This window comes from Toxotes jaculatrix, chromosome 4 (assembly GCF_017976425.1).
Source record: "Toxotes jaculatrix isolate fToxJac2 chromosome 4, fToxJac2.pri, whole genome shotgun sequence".
Taxonomy (NCBI): Eukaryota; Metazoa; Chordata; class Actinopteri; family Toxotidae; genus Toxotes; species Toxotes jaculatrix.
Window position 1 is genome coordinate 19,306,895 of NC_054397.1, and position 23,042 is coordinate 19,329,936.

At 41.3% G+C, this 23,042-nt stretch overlaps 1 protein-coding gene across 7 annotated transcripts in view; it reads right to left on the reverse strand.

Moving 5' to 3' along the window:
• add3a (adducin 3 (gamma) a) overlaps positions 1–23,042 on the reverse strand; it is a 98,340-nt gene that overhangs the window by 5,017 nt on the left and 70,281 nt on the right. For 4 of the 7 annotated variants that reach the window (XM_041035570.1, XM_041035572.1, XM_041035571.1 and 1 more), the window contains 13 exons: positions 18,018–18,156; positions 17,150–17,301; positions 16,752–16,832; positions 11,417–11,566; positions 10,804–10,947; positions 9,856–9,954; positions 8,392–8,568; positions 6,408–6,665; positions 5,855–5,959; positions 5,526–5,612; positions 4,498–4,521; positions 3,539–3,662; positions 12–104 (listed from right to left, as the gene is read on the reverse strand). In XM_041035570.1, coding sequence (XP_040891504.1) covers positions 12–104; positions 3,539–3,662; positions 4,498–4,521; positions 5,526–5,612; positions 5,855–5,959; positions 6,408–6,665; positions 8,392–8,568; positions 9,856–9,954; positions 10,804–10,947; positions 11,417–11,566; positions 16,752–16,832; positions 17,150–17,301; positions 18,018–18,156 — 1,633 coding nt within the window. The remainder of the gene's footprint in view (positions 1–11; positions 105–3,538; positions 3,663–4,497; positions 4,522–5,525; positions 5,613–5,854; positions 5,960–6,407; positions 6,666–8,391; positions 8,569–9,855; positions 9,955–10,803; positions 10,948–11,416; positions 11,567–16,751; positions 16,833–17,149; positions 17,302–18,017; positions 18,157–23,042) is intronic. The other 3 variants (XM_041035573.1, XM_041035574.1, XM_041035575.1) reach the window with 3 other exon arrangements.

Here is a 23,042-nt window from a genome sequence, read left to right on the forward strand (position 1 = left end):
GTGAGTGATACCTTCTTTAGCTGGAGTGCTTTGCGGGGACTGGGTGAGAGACAGAGACTGAGAGAGAGTGGAGCCGTCGTCGGAGGTTAGCTCGTGCTCGCCATCTGCAAGGGGATGGGGTGAGGGATGGATGATGAGAGGATTGCGGGATGGCGTAGGGGATTGAAGTAGTGGGACGACAGCAGGGGTGAGTGGGATGAGAGGGAATGGGGTGGAGGATGGAGGGATTTGGGATGAAGGGTCAGAGAGGGGGGTGAGGGAGTAGAGGGTGGGTGAGGGAGCAGGGTTCGAGAGATTAGTGGTAACACACATGTTAGAATCAGGCCATGCACAGCTGCTTTTCCACAAAATTTCCCAAATCCCTGTCTGTTGATTGTCAGGCCCTCTGAGAGCCATCACTCGTTTGTCATGTGTCTCCCCTGGTGCCTGTAACATCCCAGTGACGGGACACATGCCCTGAGAAGTAACTTAAGAGCTGCAGGTTTGATCCCCTGACCAGCAACGTGTTGATATATGACCAGCTAAAGATAATATCATTTATTATCTCTTATTAATAGATTTCCAAAAGCATGATAAAGACTAATGAACAGGATGGGACAAAATTGCTAAAATCTTCAGTCACCTCTACCTGAAATTTATCAAAAGCTAAAGCTGGGTGTTATTAGCACATATCAACTTTTAGTGGTATCATTATGATAATGTTAACCACACTATGTTGTCCAAATTGCCACTGATAAGCATTTTTTTTTGTTATAAATGAACAAAAGGAGAAATGTTTTTAAATGTCTGACTCTGAAACACATAAACACATAACACTGTAATACAGCTCATTGCACTGAGCATTAATTTGTTTATATACGATACATACTGATGTTGTAAAATGTCACCTTCGCCATGATTTAGACTTCACTAGGTCAAAACCGAGTAGCATTTTCAGCCATAATCATGCCTAAAAATAAAGCCCTTTAACGGCCTTCATCTCTTTTCTCTACTTAAGAGACTTTTATTTCCCTTCCTGTCATTGGCTTTTTTTTTTTTAATCTCCAAGAGAACACATTATGGTTCCTGGCTCATAATGCAGGAAAAACACATTGAGCACTTGGCTTTTCATGTCTCTTACAGTTTACAGCAGCTTTTAAAACAACTCTTGTTAAGTGCAGAAACCTTTACAGTCCAGCTCAGCATTAGTTGCTTCATTAGTTTTAAACACTGAATAGTGTGAATGAATGACATTCCCATATCACTTTAACACATTCGTTAGCACATTCAGGGTTACACATTCAGTTGGCTGACATGCCACAGTCATTCACGACTCCTTCGTGCACAGCATATAGAAGGTGGTTGCATAACGGCCTGGTCTGTGCAGTGAAAGTGTCTGTATGTTCTGTATGTGGTGTATGCAGATTTAAAAAAAAAAAGAAAAAAGGTTGCACGCAAAAAATTGAGATTTAATTCAAAGTTGTGCTTTTCTAAGTGTAGAGTTGGCTGCATGAGCCTTGTCAGGGTGAAGATTCCGCATCCTAGTATACCTACATTCAGTTCAGGATCAGTTTTGACTTTTAACATTTAAAATAATCACATTTTACTTTACATTGTTAATAAAGAGAAAGGATTGGACACTACTAATCACAGGCTGAAGCTATAAGCGTGTGTGTGTGCGTGTGCGTGTGTGCGTGTGCGCGCGTGTGTGTGTGTGTGTGTGTGTGTGTGTGTGTGTGTGTGTGTGTGTAGCCCAGGCATGTATCGGGCCATTCCAGACGGTCTCCAGCTTGCATCCAGATTGGTCACCGGGGATTCATGGGGCTATGGGTGCAACAGTGTCATGGCAACGGGCTCCGCTCATGTGGCGGGTGTGAAGACCTGCTGTCTGTTCGGTCTGCCATCTTAGTCACACCGGCCTCTCACTCACACACATTAACACTTGCACCATGTGTATGTGCAACATGAGAACATTTGGACGATTCCATAAACATGCATGAACACATGTGCATGCTGATGTACACACACACACACGTAGACAAATACACATTAATCTGGTCCAATGTGACAGGAGTAACCCCCTTCATTATCTGATCACTATTGACTTTTTTCCCCTTCCTCTCTGACAGGCAGTGAGACAGAGGGCTAATATGATTAGCATTGACTATCCTGTGTGTGTGTGTGCATACACAAGGTTAACGCAGATGAAGGCATCAGTGGAGCCCGTGGGGACAAACCCTCATGTTAAAAGGTATATATAGGTGTGTGTGTGTGTGTGTGCCTGTGCGTGATACCCCAGGCAGTGTGTTAGAATATGGGAGTGTCCACTGGGACTGCTGCTAAGGAGACAGTGCTACAGACCCTGGACTATATGGATGTTTTTTTAAAAACAAAACTGCTGAGAGAGTGAACAGAACAAACTCAAGATGTGCAGCAATCAATCTGCAAGTCAAAGTTTGAGGAGGAGGAGGTGGAGGAGGCACAGATTTGTGAATGTAGAACACATTTTTAGAAATCCTCATTTAGTTTAAGCTCAGCTTGAAATCTGCTCCAGCTGTTTTAGCCGATTTTGAGCGCTTCAAAATGTCAGGCGGAGCTTGTTAACAACTTTAACAGGCTTCAGCAGGAGACTGCCAATATCTAGCTGTCAAGGTCATGTCTTTTCTACAAAGTCTTTTCACCAGACAAGCGAAAGAGCTTGTGGAAAAGCACAGTGACACAAGAAAGAAAAGACCAAGACTTAACTGCTTGGTCAAATTGAATACTGACATCTAATTATACAAGTATGAAAGGCAAAGATCCCTCAGATTTGATTGTTAAAGAGCTGTAAACAGCATAAACATACTATATGCCAGTAGCAGGGTATCTTACAGTTACATACATTTTAATTTAAAAATGACATTCATTTTCAACATGACAGTATTTTTTAAACACTACGAATTGAACCACTATAAATAACTATGTCTAAGTCTAAACAGAATATATTCAACTTAAAAATAATGGATGTTAAACAATCCATAAATATACTACTTATAAAACAAAACAGTTAACTGTTCTGCAGTTGCTTTCTGCCAACACATGCACCAATATCTATCAAGCACTGGCTGATAATGTTGGCCCTGCTGATACATTAGTTAGTTGTGCTCTAATACAAACTGCCAAAACTGAAAACACACATCTTTGAAGACAGCAAAGATCTGCTGCTTGGTGGCTCAAACTTATCTCGCCATGTGTGCTTTTAAATTTTCCTTACAGATTGATTATTGATCAGATTTGTTTTAAGCCTTGTCAATGTTTTGTTGTGAAATGCACACTCAGATTGGTTGAGACTGAGGGACAAATCTTTGGCTTTGAGTACAGGTCACTGAGAGTGTGTGAGTGTGAGTGTGAGTGTGTGCAGTCCATATGTCCCTCAGCGTGACTGGGCTTTTGCGGTATTTGCAGGTTGAGCATGAATGAGTTCATGAGGTCCACACGTTCATGCATTTATGCACTGGTGTGTATGAATTTGCATGTTTATTTAAGATAGTGTATGTGTGCGTGTGTATGTGTATCATACCGCTGAGGCCCAGTTGCCTCCTCTCCACGTTCTTGCGGTACTCCTCTAGTTCCTTCTCTGACAGCTCACTGAAGGGGTTGGGAGGCAGGGGAGCCATCTGGTCCTCCTCTGTGGGCACGTATGGCTGGGGAGGAGACAGGGAGAGGGGTTAGCATGGGAGCACACACACACACACACAGTGTGGTAGCACATGCACACGCTCACTCACAAATACAAAAAACAGAGCACACAGTGCATAAATGCATGCACACTCAAAACCAATTCTCTCTCTCTTACACACACAACAGACTGACTTAAATACACAAACTAAAAGAACACACATACACAATCATATACACACACTGCCAAAGGCTCACACACACACAGACAGACACATACACACACACACACACACACACACACAGCATCTGAGAAGGGCAATCATTCATTAAAGTGTAACTAAGGCTGCTCAAATAAAGATAAAACAAGAGTGTCGACCACATCACACAGAACTCATCTAATCATCAACTCCACACTGAGTTTCTCATCCAATTAGTCTGCAAACCCCAACATCTTTATAACAGACTGGAGATAATCAACACAGCAAATGCACGACACACAGACTAATGCAATCAACATTACACACGAGGACTGTCGTACCCACAAAACAAGCCACACACATGCGCACACAAATTTTTTGTGTCTGCTTTGATTTGTGAGAAACAATATGCCCTAAAAGACAGTCATGGTCAAAAAAACAGTCACACTTCAACTATTTACACATGAGAACAAAGTGCAAAGAGTGTCTGAAGTAGAAATAAGAATTGCACACACACAATAAATTTAATTCAGTGTCAATTTTAAAACACAACTCTGAGAAACACATGCATGGTGTCAAATAAAACCATAAAATACAAGAGAGTGAAATAAAAAATACCACCGCAAACAGGAACAGTTAGAAAACACTTGGGGATATTTACCAGAACTTTTATCTGCACCAGATCCTTCAAGACAAGACACCAACCACAAAACCATCAGCATTAGAATGTCTAAATTAGATATTCCTATTTCCTGTTTGTTTGTAGTGTTCACTTTGTTCATTTATCTTGCTAAGTGCACCTATCAGCATATTATAGTCTCTTTGCATAATGTGATCACTTGTCTCCCCCTAGTGGTCAAGATGCATCACTAAACTGGCAGAGCTACGTGGTGAACTACTGAAGTAGCTGACCACAATGATGGAGCCCCGACACAGGTGTTTTTGTTTGTGTGATGGATTAGATTTCTCCTCACTGACTACGTGGGCCCTTGTTTTTGTTGCACCTGGGACTGTTTCTTCAGCTTCTTCTGCTTTATGAAGTTTGGTCACCTCAGGTCATTCCCAGCACAACTCTACCAAACTGCAACCTGAGCACGTCTAATCAGCCGGGCTAATTGAAAACACATCTGAGTTACTGCTCAATAAACAAGTGGTCAGGGAAATCTGCAGTGTTGCTATTACTTCAGTTCAGCAGGGAGGCTGACTGTCCATCCTGCATTAACCACTGCAGAGACGTAAAAGGAAGTAAATGTCTCTGATTCTGCAGATTAATGTATTATGAAATTTATAAAGGGATAAAAATGTATCACAACTGTTGATGAAAATCTGATTTTGAAGTTTGACTGTTTATCTTTTAACTCTTGGAGTGACTCTGGCTGATCTGCATTATAATGATCAGCAGCTGTTTTGTGTTGTCTTCAAACTTCCATCATTGAACCCTGTTTACTGTAAACTAGGTAAACCACGGGTCACATAGGTGCCTCTTGCAACTGTAGACATAAGATGATTTGTGGCACAGCTTTATTAAAGCTGAAAGACAATCTAAAACAAACTGTTACTGGTGTCAGGCACTCACTCTTCTCTTTATAAAGGTGTCTGAATGGAAAGAAATTAGGTTATAAGGCTGGAAAATCAAAGGAATTAGGATTTTCCCCTGAAGTCTGAACTTCACCGTGAGCTCATTCTCACCCGTCGTGGCTCGTCAGCGGGGATGCCTGCGAGGTGCTGGGAGCGTGGCCCTGACGACATCACATCAAACCGGTTCTGCTCTCTGATCTGTAGCAGGACAAAACACACAATGATGCCATCACAGGAAGCACTGACAGTGACTCTGAGTGATTTAAAACTATGGTCACAAAAAATTATATATTTTACACTTTCAGATTCTCATCATGTTGATGATCAAGAAACTCACCACGTTTTACATGTTACTCACTCAAACCAGATTTGGCAGCTTCCTGCTACAACTTTAAATGTAAAACATCTTGTTGATTGAGAAAAAAAAAAGTTAGACTCACCTTGTTCCTCTTCTCTAGCACCTCACTGGGGTCTGTGTTGAGAGGGACAAACTGATTGGGGTCCTCGATCCGGATTGGGGTTCCTGTCTCCTCAGCCTTCATCCACTGTAAAAGGTGAAAACACGTGAGATCAAAACTCTCTGCTGTTACTATTGTATGTAACTCCATTTATACTGATTATTACAATCAGTATTCATTATAAAAAAGGATGTAGTTTAACTTTCTAGTCCTCTGTTCAGCCAGTAGATGGCGATCTAGTATCAAGTTTAAAACACTGGGAAACAACAAGCGTCAAAACTCAGCACTGCTGCACAGACTGAATGAATGAACTCTATGACATTTCAGGCCTTAATGTACATTCTGTCACCTCATGTTTACTATGTTAATCCATATTTACATGTAAACACACAAACACAAATATGCATGGAACAAGGAACAAGCGTTGTGTCCCTTAATAATTTCAAAACATTATAAAGTTGATCTTCGTGCATTCAGAAACATGTTAAAATAGAATGTGTAATGTTCATGTTTACCACCCCCACACAATGCTCACCGTGGTCGTCCGGCTGTTGTAGCGCTCCTCTCCGCCCTCCACGCTGACCTTGGTGTAGCTGTTGGGCGAGTTGAGCCAGCGCGTCTTCTCCCTCTGCTGTCGCTGCTGCAAGAACTTGAAGGGCAGCCGTGTGGCACCGCCGTCCCCGTCCTCCTCAAACGTAAATGCCGTGACGGTGGCGGGGATCTCCACGTCGCTCTTGTGCCTTGGCTTGTCCCGGACGATGGGGTGCCTGTAGGCGTAACCTGTCCTGTAGCCCTGCGGCGGGAAACAAGATCACTCCATCAGTTTGTTTTCTTTGATCGGAAATGATTTGGTCTGTTTATGTTCACAACGAGCAATGACAAGGAAACAAAACCACATGGCCTCGCAGGACGCAAATTCATTCATTTGTCAGGTTGTATGTTTATGCAAGCCCCTGTTCTACATACTGATGCAGCATCCTGTTTACCCCATGAGGTTCATTAAATGGACTTAGATCATAGCTATATCGTTTCTAATCCTGTTTTTCCAATAATAGAGACCAAACGAAACCAAATGCACAACTGAAATAATGAGCACTTATTCTGTGACTTTTCCTTCCTGTAATGCTGCTTGAGCTGCCAGTTTCACAGGAGACAAACAGTGCTGGGACTGCAGGGTTTCTGGCAGCGCAGAGGACAGAGTCAGAGAGTCATTTCCTGTCTGACCCTTTCTCCTCTCTTGTCCCTCTCCCTCCACCCCCCTTTCCCCCTTCTCCTCTCTTCTTTATGCTCATCTTTTCTCTTCTCCCTCTTTCTCCGACTGTTTTTTTCTGTCATTTTTCCACATTCGGCTTGACAGCGAAGTTCCGTTCTCTTTAATGTTTTGTCCTCTTCCTTTTCATCTCAGCTGCACAGCCAAAGCTGACCTTTCAACTTGAATGCATCACCCTTTTTTTTTTATTTATCTGGAAACAGCCAGCTGAGCTTGCCTACTAAAATCCTGCTTTATATTCAGACACTTCTAAACATTCATAGCATGAAGCTTGCTGCCTATATATAATGGTTGTTAAAGGAGACAGAGTGTGTGTGTGGCTATTTTATTTTCTTTCACATTATTGTCATCACTGTGTCTGGGTCTTGTACTGAAACCAATAGCTGCTAAAAATGCGGCATTTATGGGGCGTGAGAGAAGAGAGGGACAGTTGGAAAGGAGGGGAGACACAGAGACGAGCTGTTCAGAGTCTCAACAGGCTGCGAGGCAGTGATTCACTGAGAGGGGAGAGAGCAGGAGAAAATAAAAGGAAGAGAAGGCAACGGGGAGAAAGATGAAAAGTGTCGGGTGTAAGAGGTGAGAGACGGAGACAGAAATAGTGATGCATGGAGGACGGATGATAAGAGAAGCTCAGACAGAAAGAGAACAGGGGAACACCTTTAGATTAAAAAAAAAAAACCTCCCACAGTTGAAAGCCAAAAGCAGCCTACAAGCACTGACACCGCTGCTCTCTGTGGTGATGCAAACCAATTTTTAAACACACTACCTGTCTGCTCAAAATGCGTTTTCCCTCCCAAATAACATTTGTCAGATTAACAGCACCTTGTCCTGTTGTTTCACTTGAATTTTCTGTTAATTCATTTTAGATTTCTGTAGGGGGCGCTCTTTTCTAACTCTGTTCATCCAGTGGCCACCCCTGCTCTTGGTAGCTACCAAGGCTTTCAGAAAATGTAACACCTTTATGAAAATGCCTATAGATTGTGTCACTATTGATTTTTATCAATCAGCGACACTGAAGTAGAAAAAGTAAGAGAAAAACTACACCTCAACAGAGCCACAGTGCGCTGCAATTCAAGACAGGAAAGAAAACTGAGCGTGCTTATCTTCATGTGGTTTGTTTGTACAAAGATAACACACACATGTGAAGTGAAAAGTGAAGGTTAAATGTTTATATAATGTCTGGTCATTTAATGAGCTTGAGGCATTATGGTATACTGTATATGTGCTCTTTTCCTGTTGGTGGACTCACCAGGTTATCCAGCATCCTCATCAGAGACTCAAACTCCAGCTCCCCAACCTTCCACTTGTACTGGCCAGCCATGTTGACAGCAGCCCCTGAGGCCACGGCGAACACTCGCGATTTGTACTTCTCCTGGTCCAGCACGATCAGGTTGTCCACGCCGCCAGCACATGAAATGGCATTCACCTAAACCCACAGAGTAAGGACAGTGGAACGAGCGTGTGAGCCTCTACTGAAGACTGATAGCTTATGAAACACAAAACAGATGAAAAGGCCTTTTTATCACCAAACATTTGTGGCATTACATCCTCCACCTTCAATGGTAGCACGTATGAATGAACCATTTTCCACACACAAGTCATTTGTGCGTGCCATTTTGCAAAACCATAATGGGATACCCCACAATCTAAAGCTACCACAGCACCAAGTAATATACAGTGCGTGGCATACAACAAACACGGTTGGGGGATTTATTTATAGATATTAAGCCGGGCTTTGCCGGATGGATTAATGTTTTCTTTTGCTCGACTGGGGAGAGTCAATCAGGAGATTTGGTATGCCTGTTACAGCAGGGGGACACAACAACATCTCTAAAATCCACCATATTTACAAGTGAACAGGAGGACACACGAGAATCCAACAGCGAAGCATCAGAGAAATCTCACTCATAACAGGAACTTTAAGAGTTTCTCTCACAGCTCTGCCGCTGTACAACACAACTGATTACATCTGATAACTGTATCTGCTGATACAAACACTGTAGTCAGCGTCACTCCCTTCACCGACAGCTCCTGTCATTTGCCTAATATGTTATATGTATGTTTTAAACTATTTCAACCATTTATATGTAGAACAATTTATGCATTTACCCATAGTGACTTCAGCCATTTATCTTAATTGCAGCACATGGTGTTCAGGTATAACTGACACAATATGGATGTTTTGTTTTTTTTCAAACAAACTCTAATTCTGTTTTCAAATTAGTTGAGCTACTTCATCTTTCCCCCTTATTATAAATAAATAACTAGTCTAATGCTTATTCACATTTCTCCCTGCTGACCCAGACCACCTGAAAACCCCTCTACCATCTCCCTCTTTAGCCCTTTTACCAACTAAGTGAAAAATCAGGAAGCACAACACCCTTCTCTAAATGCTGCTTTGGACCCATGTCAGCAACAACGCATCAGCCTCTTCCTCCCTTCATCAGCCTCCTAATAGCCTGGTTATAAGACTGTGTTTAGCCAACATTTTCCACATGGCCAGAGATTATGACTTGTGAAGCATTGTTTAAAAAAGTCAGAGTGGGAAAATTGAAAGTAATCGTGGAGAGATTAGATTTAGAGGGCAAGCTGCTGCCCTGCTGGTCCAATTCATGTGCAAGGGAAATTGAGTAGAGCTGGAATGTGCGCGTGCCCAAAACTGCAGCAGTTAGCTATAGTGTGTGTGTGTGTGTGTGTGTGTGTGTGTATGTACCTGGATTTCACAGGCATACTGGGCATTGTAGATGTAATGAAAGGCCTCTTCAATAGTCTCCCCAAGAGCAACCACACCATGATTCCTCAGCACCAAAACCTACAACACACAGAAACAGTGATTAGACAGAGCAGAACAGTCAGATCAAACAGAGTCGTGAGAGGTCCATTCGTCTAATGTGAGTTCAATAAGACTGTACAATTTTGTGACAAGCCTTTGACTTAATAAGTAACCACAGAAACATTTCTGATTCCTTGTGTCAACAAGGGTTGGGCCCCTTGTTGACGACAGCAGGGACTGGCTACAGACCCGCCGTAAAAATTCCCCAAAACTTTTGCCAGTTGAAATTCTCTTGATTGCTGCTTATTTTAAAAGAAGCCAAGTGCAGGACACTCACATGGTGCAGTGCAAGCAGGGACAAAGGTGCAGGAGGCAACCCAAACACAGGGGACATTTAACAGGATGTGCTGTTTGAATGTCTTGCTACTGTTTCCTATTCGAGATACACCACACCCTGATAATTAGATCATTTTTCTTTCTTGACTGCAAGGACAAGATATAAAAACACCATTTCCTTGATTATTTTTAAAACGACTTCAAAATATTGAGCCCATTGTTCCAAGCTTTCTGAAATGTTAGCTTCTTTTCATATTTTTTTTCCTGCTTTCAGAGAAAGTTTTGGGATCAAAGAGGGCATTGTTAAAGGAATACTTCAATATTTCGGGAAACAGTCGTCGATTAACAACCCATCTGTGATTACAAAAAGACTCCAGGAAGTCACTGCACCCACCCAAGAAATAGCCCCAGCACATAACTCCTTGAGAAAAATACGATGTGTTGTTTGGACAAGAAAGTAAATTAGCATATTTCCCAAAATATTGAACTGTTCCTTTATGAACGATAAGTAGGACGACCTTGTTCAGTGCTTGGTTCTCTTGGTTTTCCTACCTTCGCCGTAGGCCCCAGGGCCTTCTGCAGCTCTCTGCGCTCCTCCTGGTCATCCAGGCTGCCCTGGTAGTTGTAGTAGGCGATATCACCCAGGATCAGTGCCTCCTGGGAAATGGGCAGGATGCCGCACTTCATAGATGACACCTAAAGAATCAGAAAGGGGAGAAGAATGCAGTACAGACATATGAGAGACAAGAAGCTTTGACAAGTGTATTACAGCTGCTTTATTCACCTGAATCTGAAGCTGACATTTCCCTTACAAGCTTCTGCGTGAAGAATACTTTGAAACTGTACTTCTCTGATGGCTGATGACTGTACTTCTCTGACGGAGACAAGCCTCTTTGTTGCCATAAGAGATGTAATTGAATTCCTGCACTGTAGAGCGCACATCATAAACACTTCCCATTTCAGTGTCTATTTACAGACAGTTATTCCCTTTCAGTAGAGATACCAAAGTTTATTTCAGCAATATAATTGCACCAATATAATCTCCACTCCTCCCTGAATGAACTCATCTCGCAATGCAATATTTGATCTGGGAATCTACAATAACACATTCCCTGTAAAAACAAGATCGCAAGTCTTAAAACCTTCTGGTATGAAGTGAACTTACAGCAGCCGTGGCAGGAGTGTGCACATGTATGATGCAGCGTATGTCTGGACGCATGGAGTAGATGGCAGCATGGGGACTGAAACCCGCAGGGTCAATCCTCAGGTTGGTAGAGCCCTGCTCGATCACATCCCCGATGATGTTGACCTTCACCTGGAGAAAAACAAAGAAAGGAGACAGTCAGTCAGTCAGTGGATGCTTCAAGGATTTTTGAACTGGATCTGGATCTGGTGGATGTAAAAGCTCAAAATGTTTTTACCCAAAAGCTTCCTCTTTTTCTAAAATGGTTTAAAGGCAGTGAAACATGAGCTTTTCAAGCTTACTAACTGTGCCCAGATCAGTGTAATCAAATATGCCCAGGCACTAAAGAACATCCAGAGATTGACACATAACCAGAGATTGACACCCCAAACACAAACAACAAGATGATAACCCTCCAACATTAACTAAGAAGACATAAATACATGTCAAAACAATGTGCGTGATGACAGAAATCACATTGTCAACGATTCCTCCTCTCTGTCTGCTCCTCTCCAGGAGATGAATAGGAGCATTACCAGGAAACATAATGTAATCAGAGAGTGGACATGACGTCCTTTACTATGACAACTTCATTACCAGCCAGTTAGCAGTTATTAGATTACATGACAGAAGAGAAGAGCAGTGGAGGCAAAGATAGAAGCAGAGACCCAGAGGGAAGAGAGTTAGATAACCAGAGAAAAGACAACTGGACAGAGAGGGTGAAGCATAAAACCTGATGGAAGAGCAATGACAAAACCGAGTGCAGATGTCAGTCCTCGCAGTAAAACCAAATAACGAACAGAAAACCCAGCTTTGCCTGCAGACCTTGTACAGAATTGCCATCACTGTAACCACATGTTGTTCTGTGATACGAGCCAGAACCTACAAGCTCACATTTCTCTTTAACAAAACAAAGACCAAGCGTGTGCTATCAACACAGGAAGGGGCATCCATCATGTAGTCTGAGGCTAATGAAATACACCCAGTTCAGGTAGAGCCTCTAGAATATGCACTGAACCTCTAGCTTTTTTTTTTTTTCTTTTTTTCTTTACTTGCAGCATTTCTGTTGCACTTTGCTCTTTGAGACAAATTGTGCTCCAGGAGTAATTTTTAAAAGCAGACGATGTACCAGGGAGGGAGTTCCCTCATGAGTCTCCTTCACACAAAACTAGTGCAACAAGAAACCAGACACCTGAATTAGAAATAACTGGTGCATCAATATTTTAATTCTGCTAAAATATGGAGAAACAGCATTTGTGAGAGGACCTTAAAATATTCACTCTTTTTTCTGAGCGACAAATTTCTTTAAATCTTATCACTGGCTGGGAAAAACATCCTTTTCCTGGGGAGCAGCTTCATACCTGGAAACATCACAAGGCTGGGAAGTTTTTTTTTTTACCGATTGGGTTTTGTTAATAATTGTCATTTTTAAACAGAATCTTTAGCATACACAATACAAACTTCAGTTAAATTCCAGAAAACTTATTAACACAATTGAAATCACATGGTTACTTACTCTCTTCCCATCCCCAGTTTCCTTAATTATTTTCCATCATATTTTCACTCTTTCAATTAACATTCAAAACAACAGTTTCTTTCTCCTAAACCCACAAAGTTATTCATTTTTGACACCCCCAAATTAGCCTTGAGTACTGAACCACTTTCTTCCAACAAAATTGTTTCCACAGAGCACTGAAAACTCTCGAGCAACAAACGTCAACACAAAATGCTTCGGATTCTTAGTAACTTTCAAACAAACATGGCATTTTATTGGGTTCTTGTAGCCTTTGCATGATTATGTTTGTGTTTATGAGTTTGGCTTCACATACAAAATTGTGGAACATTTCTATAGTCTGGAAAGTAACATATGTTTTGCTATTAGGACAAAAACTCGGGTGTTTCATGGGCTCTGATGAAGACAAATATCGATTCAATAAAACACTACGGTGGAGCTCACAGCCTGTTGATGATCTCTGTGTCAACTCATGTGGAAAATCCTGAGACGTGTCCTGAGTGGCGCTCCGCCTTTTAACAGCCATATGGATGTTTGGATGAATGACTGTCTATTGGTCTTTCACCCAGCAGAGGAAAGTGAATGGCACCAGCCAAGCGTAACTAAACAGCGCCATCTTTGACACAGCTGGGTGGCAGACGATCGAACATCGACCGGGTTGCATCACACGTCCAGTACAGTATCAGTTCACCCTGTCACGTCCTTCAAAATGCTGCTCCCTCACTCTACAGATAATTCAAATTTAACCAAACTGAATGCACCACAGGCACAGAGATGGGCCAAACTGCTTCTCTGTGAACTCAAATGACTCCACCTTCACCTGAGAGCTCAAACAGAGGCAATGAGAGGGAGAGGCAGATGGAAACCGACCAAAGCCAACTGCACTCCAGCCTTTTTCTGATGCTGGAGCCTCCACCCAGTTGACCCCAACACAACCTCTAACACTCTTTATTCTGGATGACCTCCACTTAATCAATCTGTCCGCTTCTCTAAATGCTTGAACTCAGTCATGTAACTATAGAGATTGCTGGATCAAAACAGACTGAGAGAGGAGGAGAAGAAGAAGAAGAAGAAGAAGAGGAGGGGATCAGAGAGAAACAGGGAAACACAGAAGCAACAGGCTGGCATCAAAACACAAACGGACAAAAAAGGAGTCAAGGAAGATTTACATAGACTATATAATTTTGTTCCGTCTGCCGACATTTGCAGTGTTGTAATCAATGCTCTCACATAGACAACCACAGCAGAGATGGATGTGGTCCAGATGCACAAACTATAAATAGCCAATTTTGAATGATCTCCTATACTGTGGTTGTTTTAGTTTAACTTTAATTAAACACTTGAACAGTGTTTTGTGTTAGTTAAACTTTTTCCAGTGGCACATTCTTTCTGTCACTAAGACTCCTAAAAAGTTTCACAGTGTGCATTTTTATATTTTTTATAGTTTTTGCTCAGTTTGAAATAATCTTGGTAGGAAACAAAGCAAAAATAACTCTGGACTGGTAAAATCTTTTTGTTACAAAATGTTGTTTTGGTCATTAATGTAACATAAATGCTAATGTAATGCTGACCGATGAATCAATATCCCAAAACATGTCTGTAGTCTTTTACCTCCTAAAACAAAACTTTGCTCCCTTGTATAGTATCACTTACCCGCCTTGATATTTTTTCACAATTGTGAAAGAACTGACAGCTTCAACTATTTACCCTTTTTCATTCTATTAGTTACAACTAGAATAACCCAGACAGCAGTAGTATGATGTGATGGTGGTGAAATGTTTTAGATTTAGCTTCAGCTGACCGTTAGCTAGTCAGATATTAGATTTTTGCACTTTATTTCACTTTTAAATAAATGCAGCTGTTAGGGGAAGTTTTCAGTTTCTATTGTAACTTATGAATAAATTAATATTTCCTATGAGAATAGCCTGCAAAAGATCTTACTCAAGGGCAGCTTTGATAAATAACTGTTTGTGCTTTGCAGAAATGAAAACCAAGTTTATGAGATTGCATATTGAAAAGAATAAATTTGAATTTAAAAATTTAAAAAGCGCAAGTAAGCAAGGAATTTGCCTCACTCATTGCAAGACATTGCTATCAGACACCTGCAGAAAGCAGGTTACCAGCTGAACTTCAACTGAGTTTCATTATCATCATCAATATCTGCGCCTGCCAACAACTCCGGCAGGTCAAACAGTGAAATCTGCCTGTCAGCAGTGTGGCTGCTACATCTTCTGTCAGCCCACACCTGCAGCTACATTAACACAGGTGTGTGTGTGTGTTTGCACAGGTGTTGAAGATAAAGCAGGAGGGAAGTAGAACGAAGCGAACAGAAATGAAAAAGACAGAAGATATGATCAAAGTGTGAACTGACTTTTATGTAAACTTTTGTAATGTCACAAGATATAAAAGGCGAATTCTGTGGGAGTTATGTGGCTCAGTTTGGTAGATGAAAATAAAAATGCTTCTTAAATATCAAAGAAACCGCATCCACAAGAGACACGAAGAACATTCAAAGAATTTCTTACTACAGGGCAATTTTTTCATGTCAATTTCATGTGTTTGATATTTCTGATTTCATGCATTATTATATATACACAATATTACTGTTAAAATACTTTTTTTGTTGACGGAAATTAAACCATTAGCCTGGATTATCATATCAAGCATTAGCCATTATTTTATTAAGGTTATTTAGTATGCATTTAGCATGTTTAAAGAACTGTTTAGGGCATACATTCCTTTTCTTTACACCACAAATCAAAGTGATAAATCTTGTTTTTAACACTGAGAAAACCTAATTAATTTCTGTCTTTTTAGCTTTGTGAACTTGATACACTGGAATAATCAGAAATACAATGTTGGCAGGAAACCAGGGAGAGAAAGCAGAGAGAGAGAAAGAGAAAGAGGAAAACAGATGGAAATAGAAACTGAATTAGAGGGAGTTAAAATGTGAGGCAGGAGGAAACGGGGTTGCCAACAGATTATTACACACATTATTACACATCTATTGGCACGGCATGCCCAGCGCTGTGACAACATGCGCTCTCTCTGAAGTGAAACTAGAGAGACAAACAACCTGAACCAGCCACAGTATTTGCTGACTTGCTATAGGAAAGCAGCAGGCAGAGAGAGGGTCAGACTAATGTGCATATGAAAAGAGAGTCAGTGACACTGAAAACAGCAAATGCATGTACAGAGAGAGGGAGACACTGGGAGGGGGAGAGACGTCTGTTGTGCCTACGGAAAACCAAAACACTGAAATGGGGATTATCTATTTTTCCCCTTTACACAATTCAAGGAAGTATATTCAAGGAAGTAAACAGCTGATTAAACAAAGTGGAAAAGCATTAGCCCTGTTCACTGAAGGCCAAAACCTCAATACGCTGAGTTGCTGTTGGCAAACATACACAGACCTTTACAAACTATTTTATTTGTTTCAGTCTGACCAAGTTCAATTTAAGCTTTAAAATCCATTTCTAAATGGTCTCTGTGCCGTGGCTATATTACTTCTTTGTGTTTCGACTTCCAAAGTTACACCGACACTTAAATACAATAAAAATGTCTTATTTTGTTAAAAAAGTAATTCATCCCCCAACTCTGGATCCTTCGCTTGTTATAGTCTAACTTAGGTTAACTTGAAATGAAATGGAATGACATGATTGTTTGATTCTTTATTCGGTTAAATTAAATTACTGCAGTGATTTCCAACTGTTTTTGTTTTACTGTGGGAATAAAATTACATTTATTAAGACTGAGTAAAAATATCTATGTTCGTAATGGTCCACAGCTGCTCGTTTTTCTTACCAGGTTTGATGCCGACGCCTCAGCGAATGACAGTCCTCTGGGGATGATAAGGATGTGGTCTTGCTCTTTACTGACTCGGCCCTGAGGAAAGAAAGTCAGATCAATTGTTTGTTATGTAATTAAACAGATTCAGCTGACCTAAGTGAGGATAGGCTGTTTTCGAAGAATAAGAATTTGGACTGAATCAATGGTCTCTATTCAGAACGCTGAACATACTAAAACTACATTGGCCAAAAGCAAAGTGTGCAAATGAGTGTAACATGGGACAGATCACAGATAAAATCTCATTTAATCAATCAGCATATACTCTATATTTTCTTATTGTTTTCATAAACCCCAACCCTTAACACTTGTAAGTCCTCTTCTAATCAGGCAAGGTTCTTCCTGTGGTGACTTACTGTAATGTAAGAGTTGGCAAAGTGTGCCCAGCTGAACAGGTCCACCAGTCTGTAGAGGCTGGCCAGTTTACAGCGCGTCAGCTTCTCGCCTTTCACCATCGTGGTGGATTCCACTCCGTACATGTCGTTGATGGGAGTGACCATCCCCAGACCTGGAAGGAGCAGAATTCAAATGAGAAACAAAAGCTAATAATACTCAAAAAAGACAATGTTTGCTGGTTGGGTTGGTATTAAAACAAATTTATCTCCTTTGTATTTAAGCCTGCAACAACAAATTAAATTCAGTAGTGTGTTCGTTGACATCATCTACCATTGTGTTGACAGGATCACTGTCCAACATCTGTTTTTTTATTCAATAATGTACTGTCTCTGACACATCTGGCTCCATGTTAAACAGATTACTAATTTACAACCTGAGATGTTCTTAACAACACTCAATCCTTAGTAAATGTGTTTACTGCCACACCTCCTTAGACTTACTCATTATGCAGGTATTTTAAGGAATAGTTGAACTGAACTAATGTATTGCCCTTGATGTGTAATTCAGCATTAGTTGTGCATTCCAGCGATCTGATTGGAAGCAGACTTCACATATGGGCTCCTGGACAAAACTCACAGAGGATCAAAACTTAGAGAAAAATGCGCGGCTCTTCCGGAGTTTGGGGTTGGGTCGTCTTAGGGTATTTATGCCCTTAAGTGCACAAAGCTCATGTTTGCGTATGGATTTTAGCTCTTTAAACGCTGATGCTGAGTCTCTGTTTTTCAGTGCAGTTCAAAGTGGTTGCACCCTGGGCAAAGCTGGCATGTTCTGCCCAATGTTAGAGTCTGGTTGCCTGGAGTAACGAGCTGCAGCGCTGTGTGCACTCACTGAGGGGGGAGGTGCTGAAACCAGCCACTGAGCTGGCCATGAAGAAGTCAGCGATCTGTCTGAGGGCGAGCAGGCCGGTGGGGTTGTTCCCCTTCCGCTGCTGCTCCTGGATCAGACTCTCCAACTCCTCCTTGAAAGCCTGGGAGAAAAGAGAAGAGAGAGAGAGAGAGTTGAGAGAGACGAAATAATATGAGACTCAGATGATGCAATGTGTCCAAAACTAGAAATATAACCCTTGGATTTCCATAAATAGAGACCTTCAAGAACTTTACAATGAGTTACAAGATAGGATGTTTCAATCAGGCATTATGCTGCTTAAACAGTGAAAAAAAAAAACATTTATTTAACTTTACAGGTGGGTACTTCAGATACATCAACTTTCTGGAACTGTAGTCAAATTTAAAAAAAAAAAAGGAAAAAACAAGGATGAGAGATGATGGTGAGACAGATAAGAGTGTGTGTGGGGGGGGAGTGGGGGATTAGTGGTGACAGGAGCGATGAAAGCGTAAAAAAGATGTGGGAACATTGAAAGAGACAGGAGGAGTGGAAATACAAAGAGGAAGAGCGAGTGAGATGCGTTAATCGCAGATTAGACATGCTCCTTGGGTGTCAATCTGAATCGTCCTACAAGGGCTCTGTCAAGTTGGACCACGATAGGCTGGCTGCACAAGAAGCTGAGTCGGGACTGGCTGTCGGACCAACTCGCAACCTGCGAGATGATTGGCTGCTTGAAGTGACTGGGAGAGTATGTGTGTGTGTGTGTGGCTAATCCTCATGTCCAGACTACAGTCATCAGCTGAATTCACAGACACATTACAGTATATACTGACATACTCTTATGCAAGAGCAGATATACACACTGCTGGATGCATTACATCATATCAACTTGTGTATGATTTGATGCTTTCACTCTCCTTCAAAGAAAACTTTCCTCATTGAGCAACAGCTCATCAAAAGTTTAAACCGCAATCACAAGACTTCTAAGTATACATAAAATATCAAGGACCGCGATCACAGAAATGTGTCTGTGTGTTGAAGGCTGTGTAACAACTGCAGACATGTTGTATGCATACAGCTCCGATCAAACCCAGGCTGCAGCAGGCAACAGCAGACGAGGTAATACTGTATGCATAGCTCCTGATAATCTTAATAGGGTTGTTAACCTCTCAGGGGGCACACTCACCTTTCCCTACTGGCTAATGTAATTAAACCTGTGACCTGTGCAGAGGATTTTCAAGACGCAGACCCAAACAGACAAACGTACAGTATTTACTGTATACAACCTTTTGAAAGGTTGACATGATCTCATTTCAGCAAGAAAATGCATTTTTAACTGTAAAACATTTAAAAATGATTACTTTAAGGGTCATATTATGCCTTTATTTGATAGCGACAGTGATGGGAAATGAGGGAGAGAAAGATGCCAGAAAAGTTCTCTTGGAGCAGATTGGAACCAGATTGGACCATAGCAATTTGTTATCAGCATCTTAAGCCCTGAGCTGCAGGAGCACCCTGACTGTCATACTTTCATCTGTATTTCGTGTTTTTTGCATTGCATCTTTCAGCTTGAGGAAATTCCAGATCATTTAAAGAGCACTATTAGTAAATGTGTTACATGTGCTACAGTAAAGGGGGCCATAACACATGATGTTCTGATGTAGAATGGTTAATTTAAGGTTAATATACCCTGTGCAGAAATTTATAGTTCCAAAACTGTCTAAAATGTCCTATTGATAAAATTTTAACAAACACTGGCCAAGAAAATAGACATTTATATTTTTACATGCTTATGATATGGAAACAAATTCTCTGCTGCAAAACCAAGGCATCAAACATGATTAACCTGGCCTGATTAGTCAAGTCAGCAAATAACAGTTTTTGGTCTATATGCATTATTATTTTACTCAGACTTCCACGTTTCCACCACTGCTGAATGTTGACTAAATTTTTCCTGAACATTTTAATTGTTTTCACCATCTGGTCCACCTTTTGATCTGCTATCATGCACAACAAACATTTTAAGGAATTACAATCTGGTTTTAGCTGTAACTCAACTTCATTTTATCGGTTGCCAGAGTTAACTGACAATTACTGACAGCCTGGGAATCCACTTTAACTTCCTGCTGGAAATTTGAAAACCAGTCATGACAAAATCAGTGCAATGTGACAGTGAAAACAGGTCATGACCCTGCTTCCGTGCAATGACTCCTCTAACAGGGCATCGAATATTCATGCCTTCACTTAATCTCAGTGCTTATGCAACAGTCAACACATTCCCATTAGAGCTGTGTCTGTGCACAAAAACATCTCTGACACTTAACTTCCCCTCATCTCTCCCTCCCACGTCCCCTCAAGTCACCCCATGGGATGGTCCATTACTGTTACGCGAATGGAGCTGGGGCCTTTGGTTTTATGCCCATCTGGGGGTGTTTTGTTAAAACTGGAGCAACTCCAACCACCAACCCCCCCCCCCCCCCCCCCCCCCCATGTCAGGACACATACAGTACTGGAGCACCGCTGGTTCTGAACCCCAGCCAGACATTCCTTCGTCCCTAATGGCAAGGTTGCTGAGGCAACTGGCCTGTTGCGGATGTTTGACAGTGGTGGGTCGGGGTTCTTTTGTTTTTCAGCTGTTGCTGTTGTTGTTCTGGATATTTGTGCTCCAGAGATTGTTGTGCCATCACACTGACATTGGAGCCACAGTGCTAAAGGCACAGTTTTATGGAGCCAGAGCACAGACACTTGAAGCTCAGGCTGATTCTGTGTGACTCTACTTTGTTTTGGGTCGGTACTATTAAACTTGCATAAATTTATTTTTTGACTATTTGGGGTCAGCAGTACATGCTGTAGATATAACACTGACATATTATCACCTTTTAAGTAAATATAGGAAACTTGCTGGCTAACAGTTGCCTATTTACACATTCAGCTGACACAAAGTAACATTAGCATTAATTTGGAGTGATGTTTCCAGCTGTCTGTTGAATGTACGTCCATTATTCAATCTCATTTACGCATGTTTTTTGGTATTCACTAACTATTGAGGTTAATATCTGCTTCCAAATTCTCCACTATGTTCACTAGCTAGCTGCTAAACTTGTCTGTCATTCGGGGCTGGGTAGGTGGTGTACAGTCAGTTTTTCCCTAGAGCTTTTTCACTGAAAACAGATGAAAACAATGCTATGAAAATGGTGAGAGTGAACCAAAACAATAAAGTTACGGGGCTGTAAACCTATTAAAAAGCACACACATCAAGAAACACACACACACAAACAAACAGGCATCTGCTCTACAGTGTGTGCGTTCCCGAGAAGATTATGACAGCAGGGATTTGATTCCCATCATCTAAACAGATTAATCCCGGGGCCTAAAGTGGATCGTATCATTAATATTTAGGCAAAACCCCCACATCTGGAGCAATGAAAATAACATCACACATCAAGTGTGTTTTTTTAGCTGCTGTGGCATGTCTTCTTTCCTTTTTTTTTTTTAAAATCACACTCCCACTTTAACCCAAAGACAGGAAGTCAGGTGGCACTAAAAAAAAATGATATTGCATTGTCACAGTTACAGGATAATCACCTCTGGAGTGAAAGAATAACACAAATGTCTATCTATCTACCTGGCCAGATTAAAATCACAGATGACCAGCCTGAGCAGGTCTCTCCACTTTACTGGAGAGAAAAATGTGATCCAATCAGTGAAACGAGGAAATGTTTCCGTGACAGCGCTGAAATGGCAAAAGCTAATCTTTCAAAATGGAACTGTAGCAGTCTTGAGAGTATTAAGTTGACGTGCAGACTGGAGCTAGTCCAATCGCTCAATGGAGGAGTCAAAACCTGGCAGTAGTAAAACATGGCCACTTATGCAAAGTAACAAAAAGTTGATTTTAGAAATCAACACTGGTCCATCTGAGGCACAACACAGTCTGACACACAAAGTGTTTTAGACATTCTTTGTCTTCAATCAAAGTCTTTATCACATTACTTTGTTAGTTTTTACTGGGAATGTTGCCTTTTTAGCTGCTTTCACTGGGCACTCTGGATGATCTGTAGACAAGCTCCACTGTCAGGATCCATGTCTTACATAAGGACATTAGCATTAGGGTGGATGCGTCCTGATAAGAGGACTTCATCACCACTTGACCGATTGGTGGACAGAGAACAAAAATACTTCTTCACATGCCTATTTTAGGTCGTCTGATTCACATTCTCTGAGGGACAATAGAAACTTCGCCCTTTTACTGTAACAGGAAGTTTCTAGTATTCCAAGAGCTTGAGTCTCATGGCTTCCAGAGAAGTTTCCTTTTGTTGTGATCCCTTGTTTCTGCTGCAGGTATTGTTGCTGATTCAGGTGATGCTTAAGCTGTTGTACATCATCCTGTGGGAAAGGAAGACGGGACTCTTTACGACTTTGTTGGAACAGGGCCGATCCTACACGTCTGTTCTTTTGGCCTGATCAAAGAGGCGTGTGTCACTCCTGATGGTTTCCAGAATTACCTCACAAACGCACTTGTGTGTCCTCATGTGAAATTGCACTATTATGGTTTCATCTGACTCACTACAGCAGAGTTGAATTAAGAACATTGTAAAATGTGGTTATTGCTTTGGCAATAACACAGCAAAGCAAGTCTTGAAAACAATAGCCATATAAAGTCAAGTAGCTTGTCAGTGTATAGAGTCTAAACCAGGCTTTAGCTTCTAAATTACACCCACAAACACTGTGTTTTGGGGTCATTTCCAGCAGCAGGTTAGGATTATGTTCTCAGTCCTACAAAACTACATCACAGTTCACCTGGAAGAACACTGTGACCTCCATTTTCAGGTATCTCGGTCTCAACTGGCCAAATAAATGAAAACTTAAGGAGTATTTCTGAATAAGTCTGAATAAAACCTCTTTAAACACACTTAGTGTGAAAAGACTCTTTGAAACATACACAGAAAAATAGATAAAAGCTCAAGGGCAAACTCACACTCACATTTTACTCTAAAATGCAAAAATGCACACAAGCCAGGTGAGGCCTGT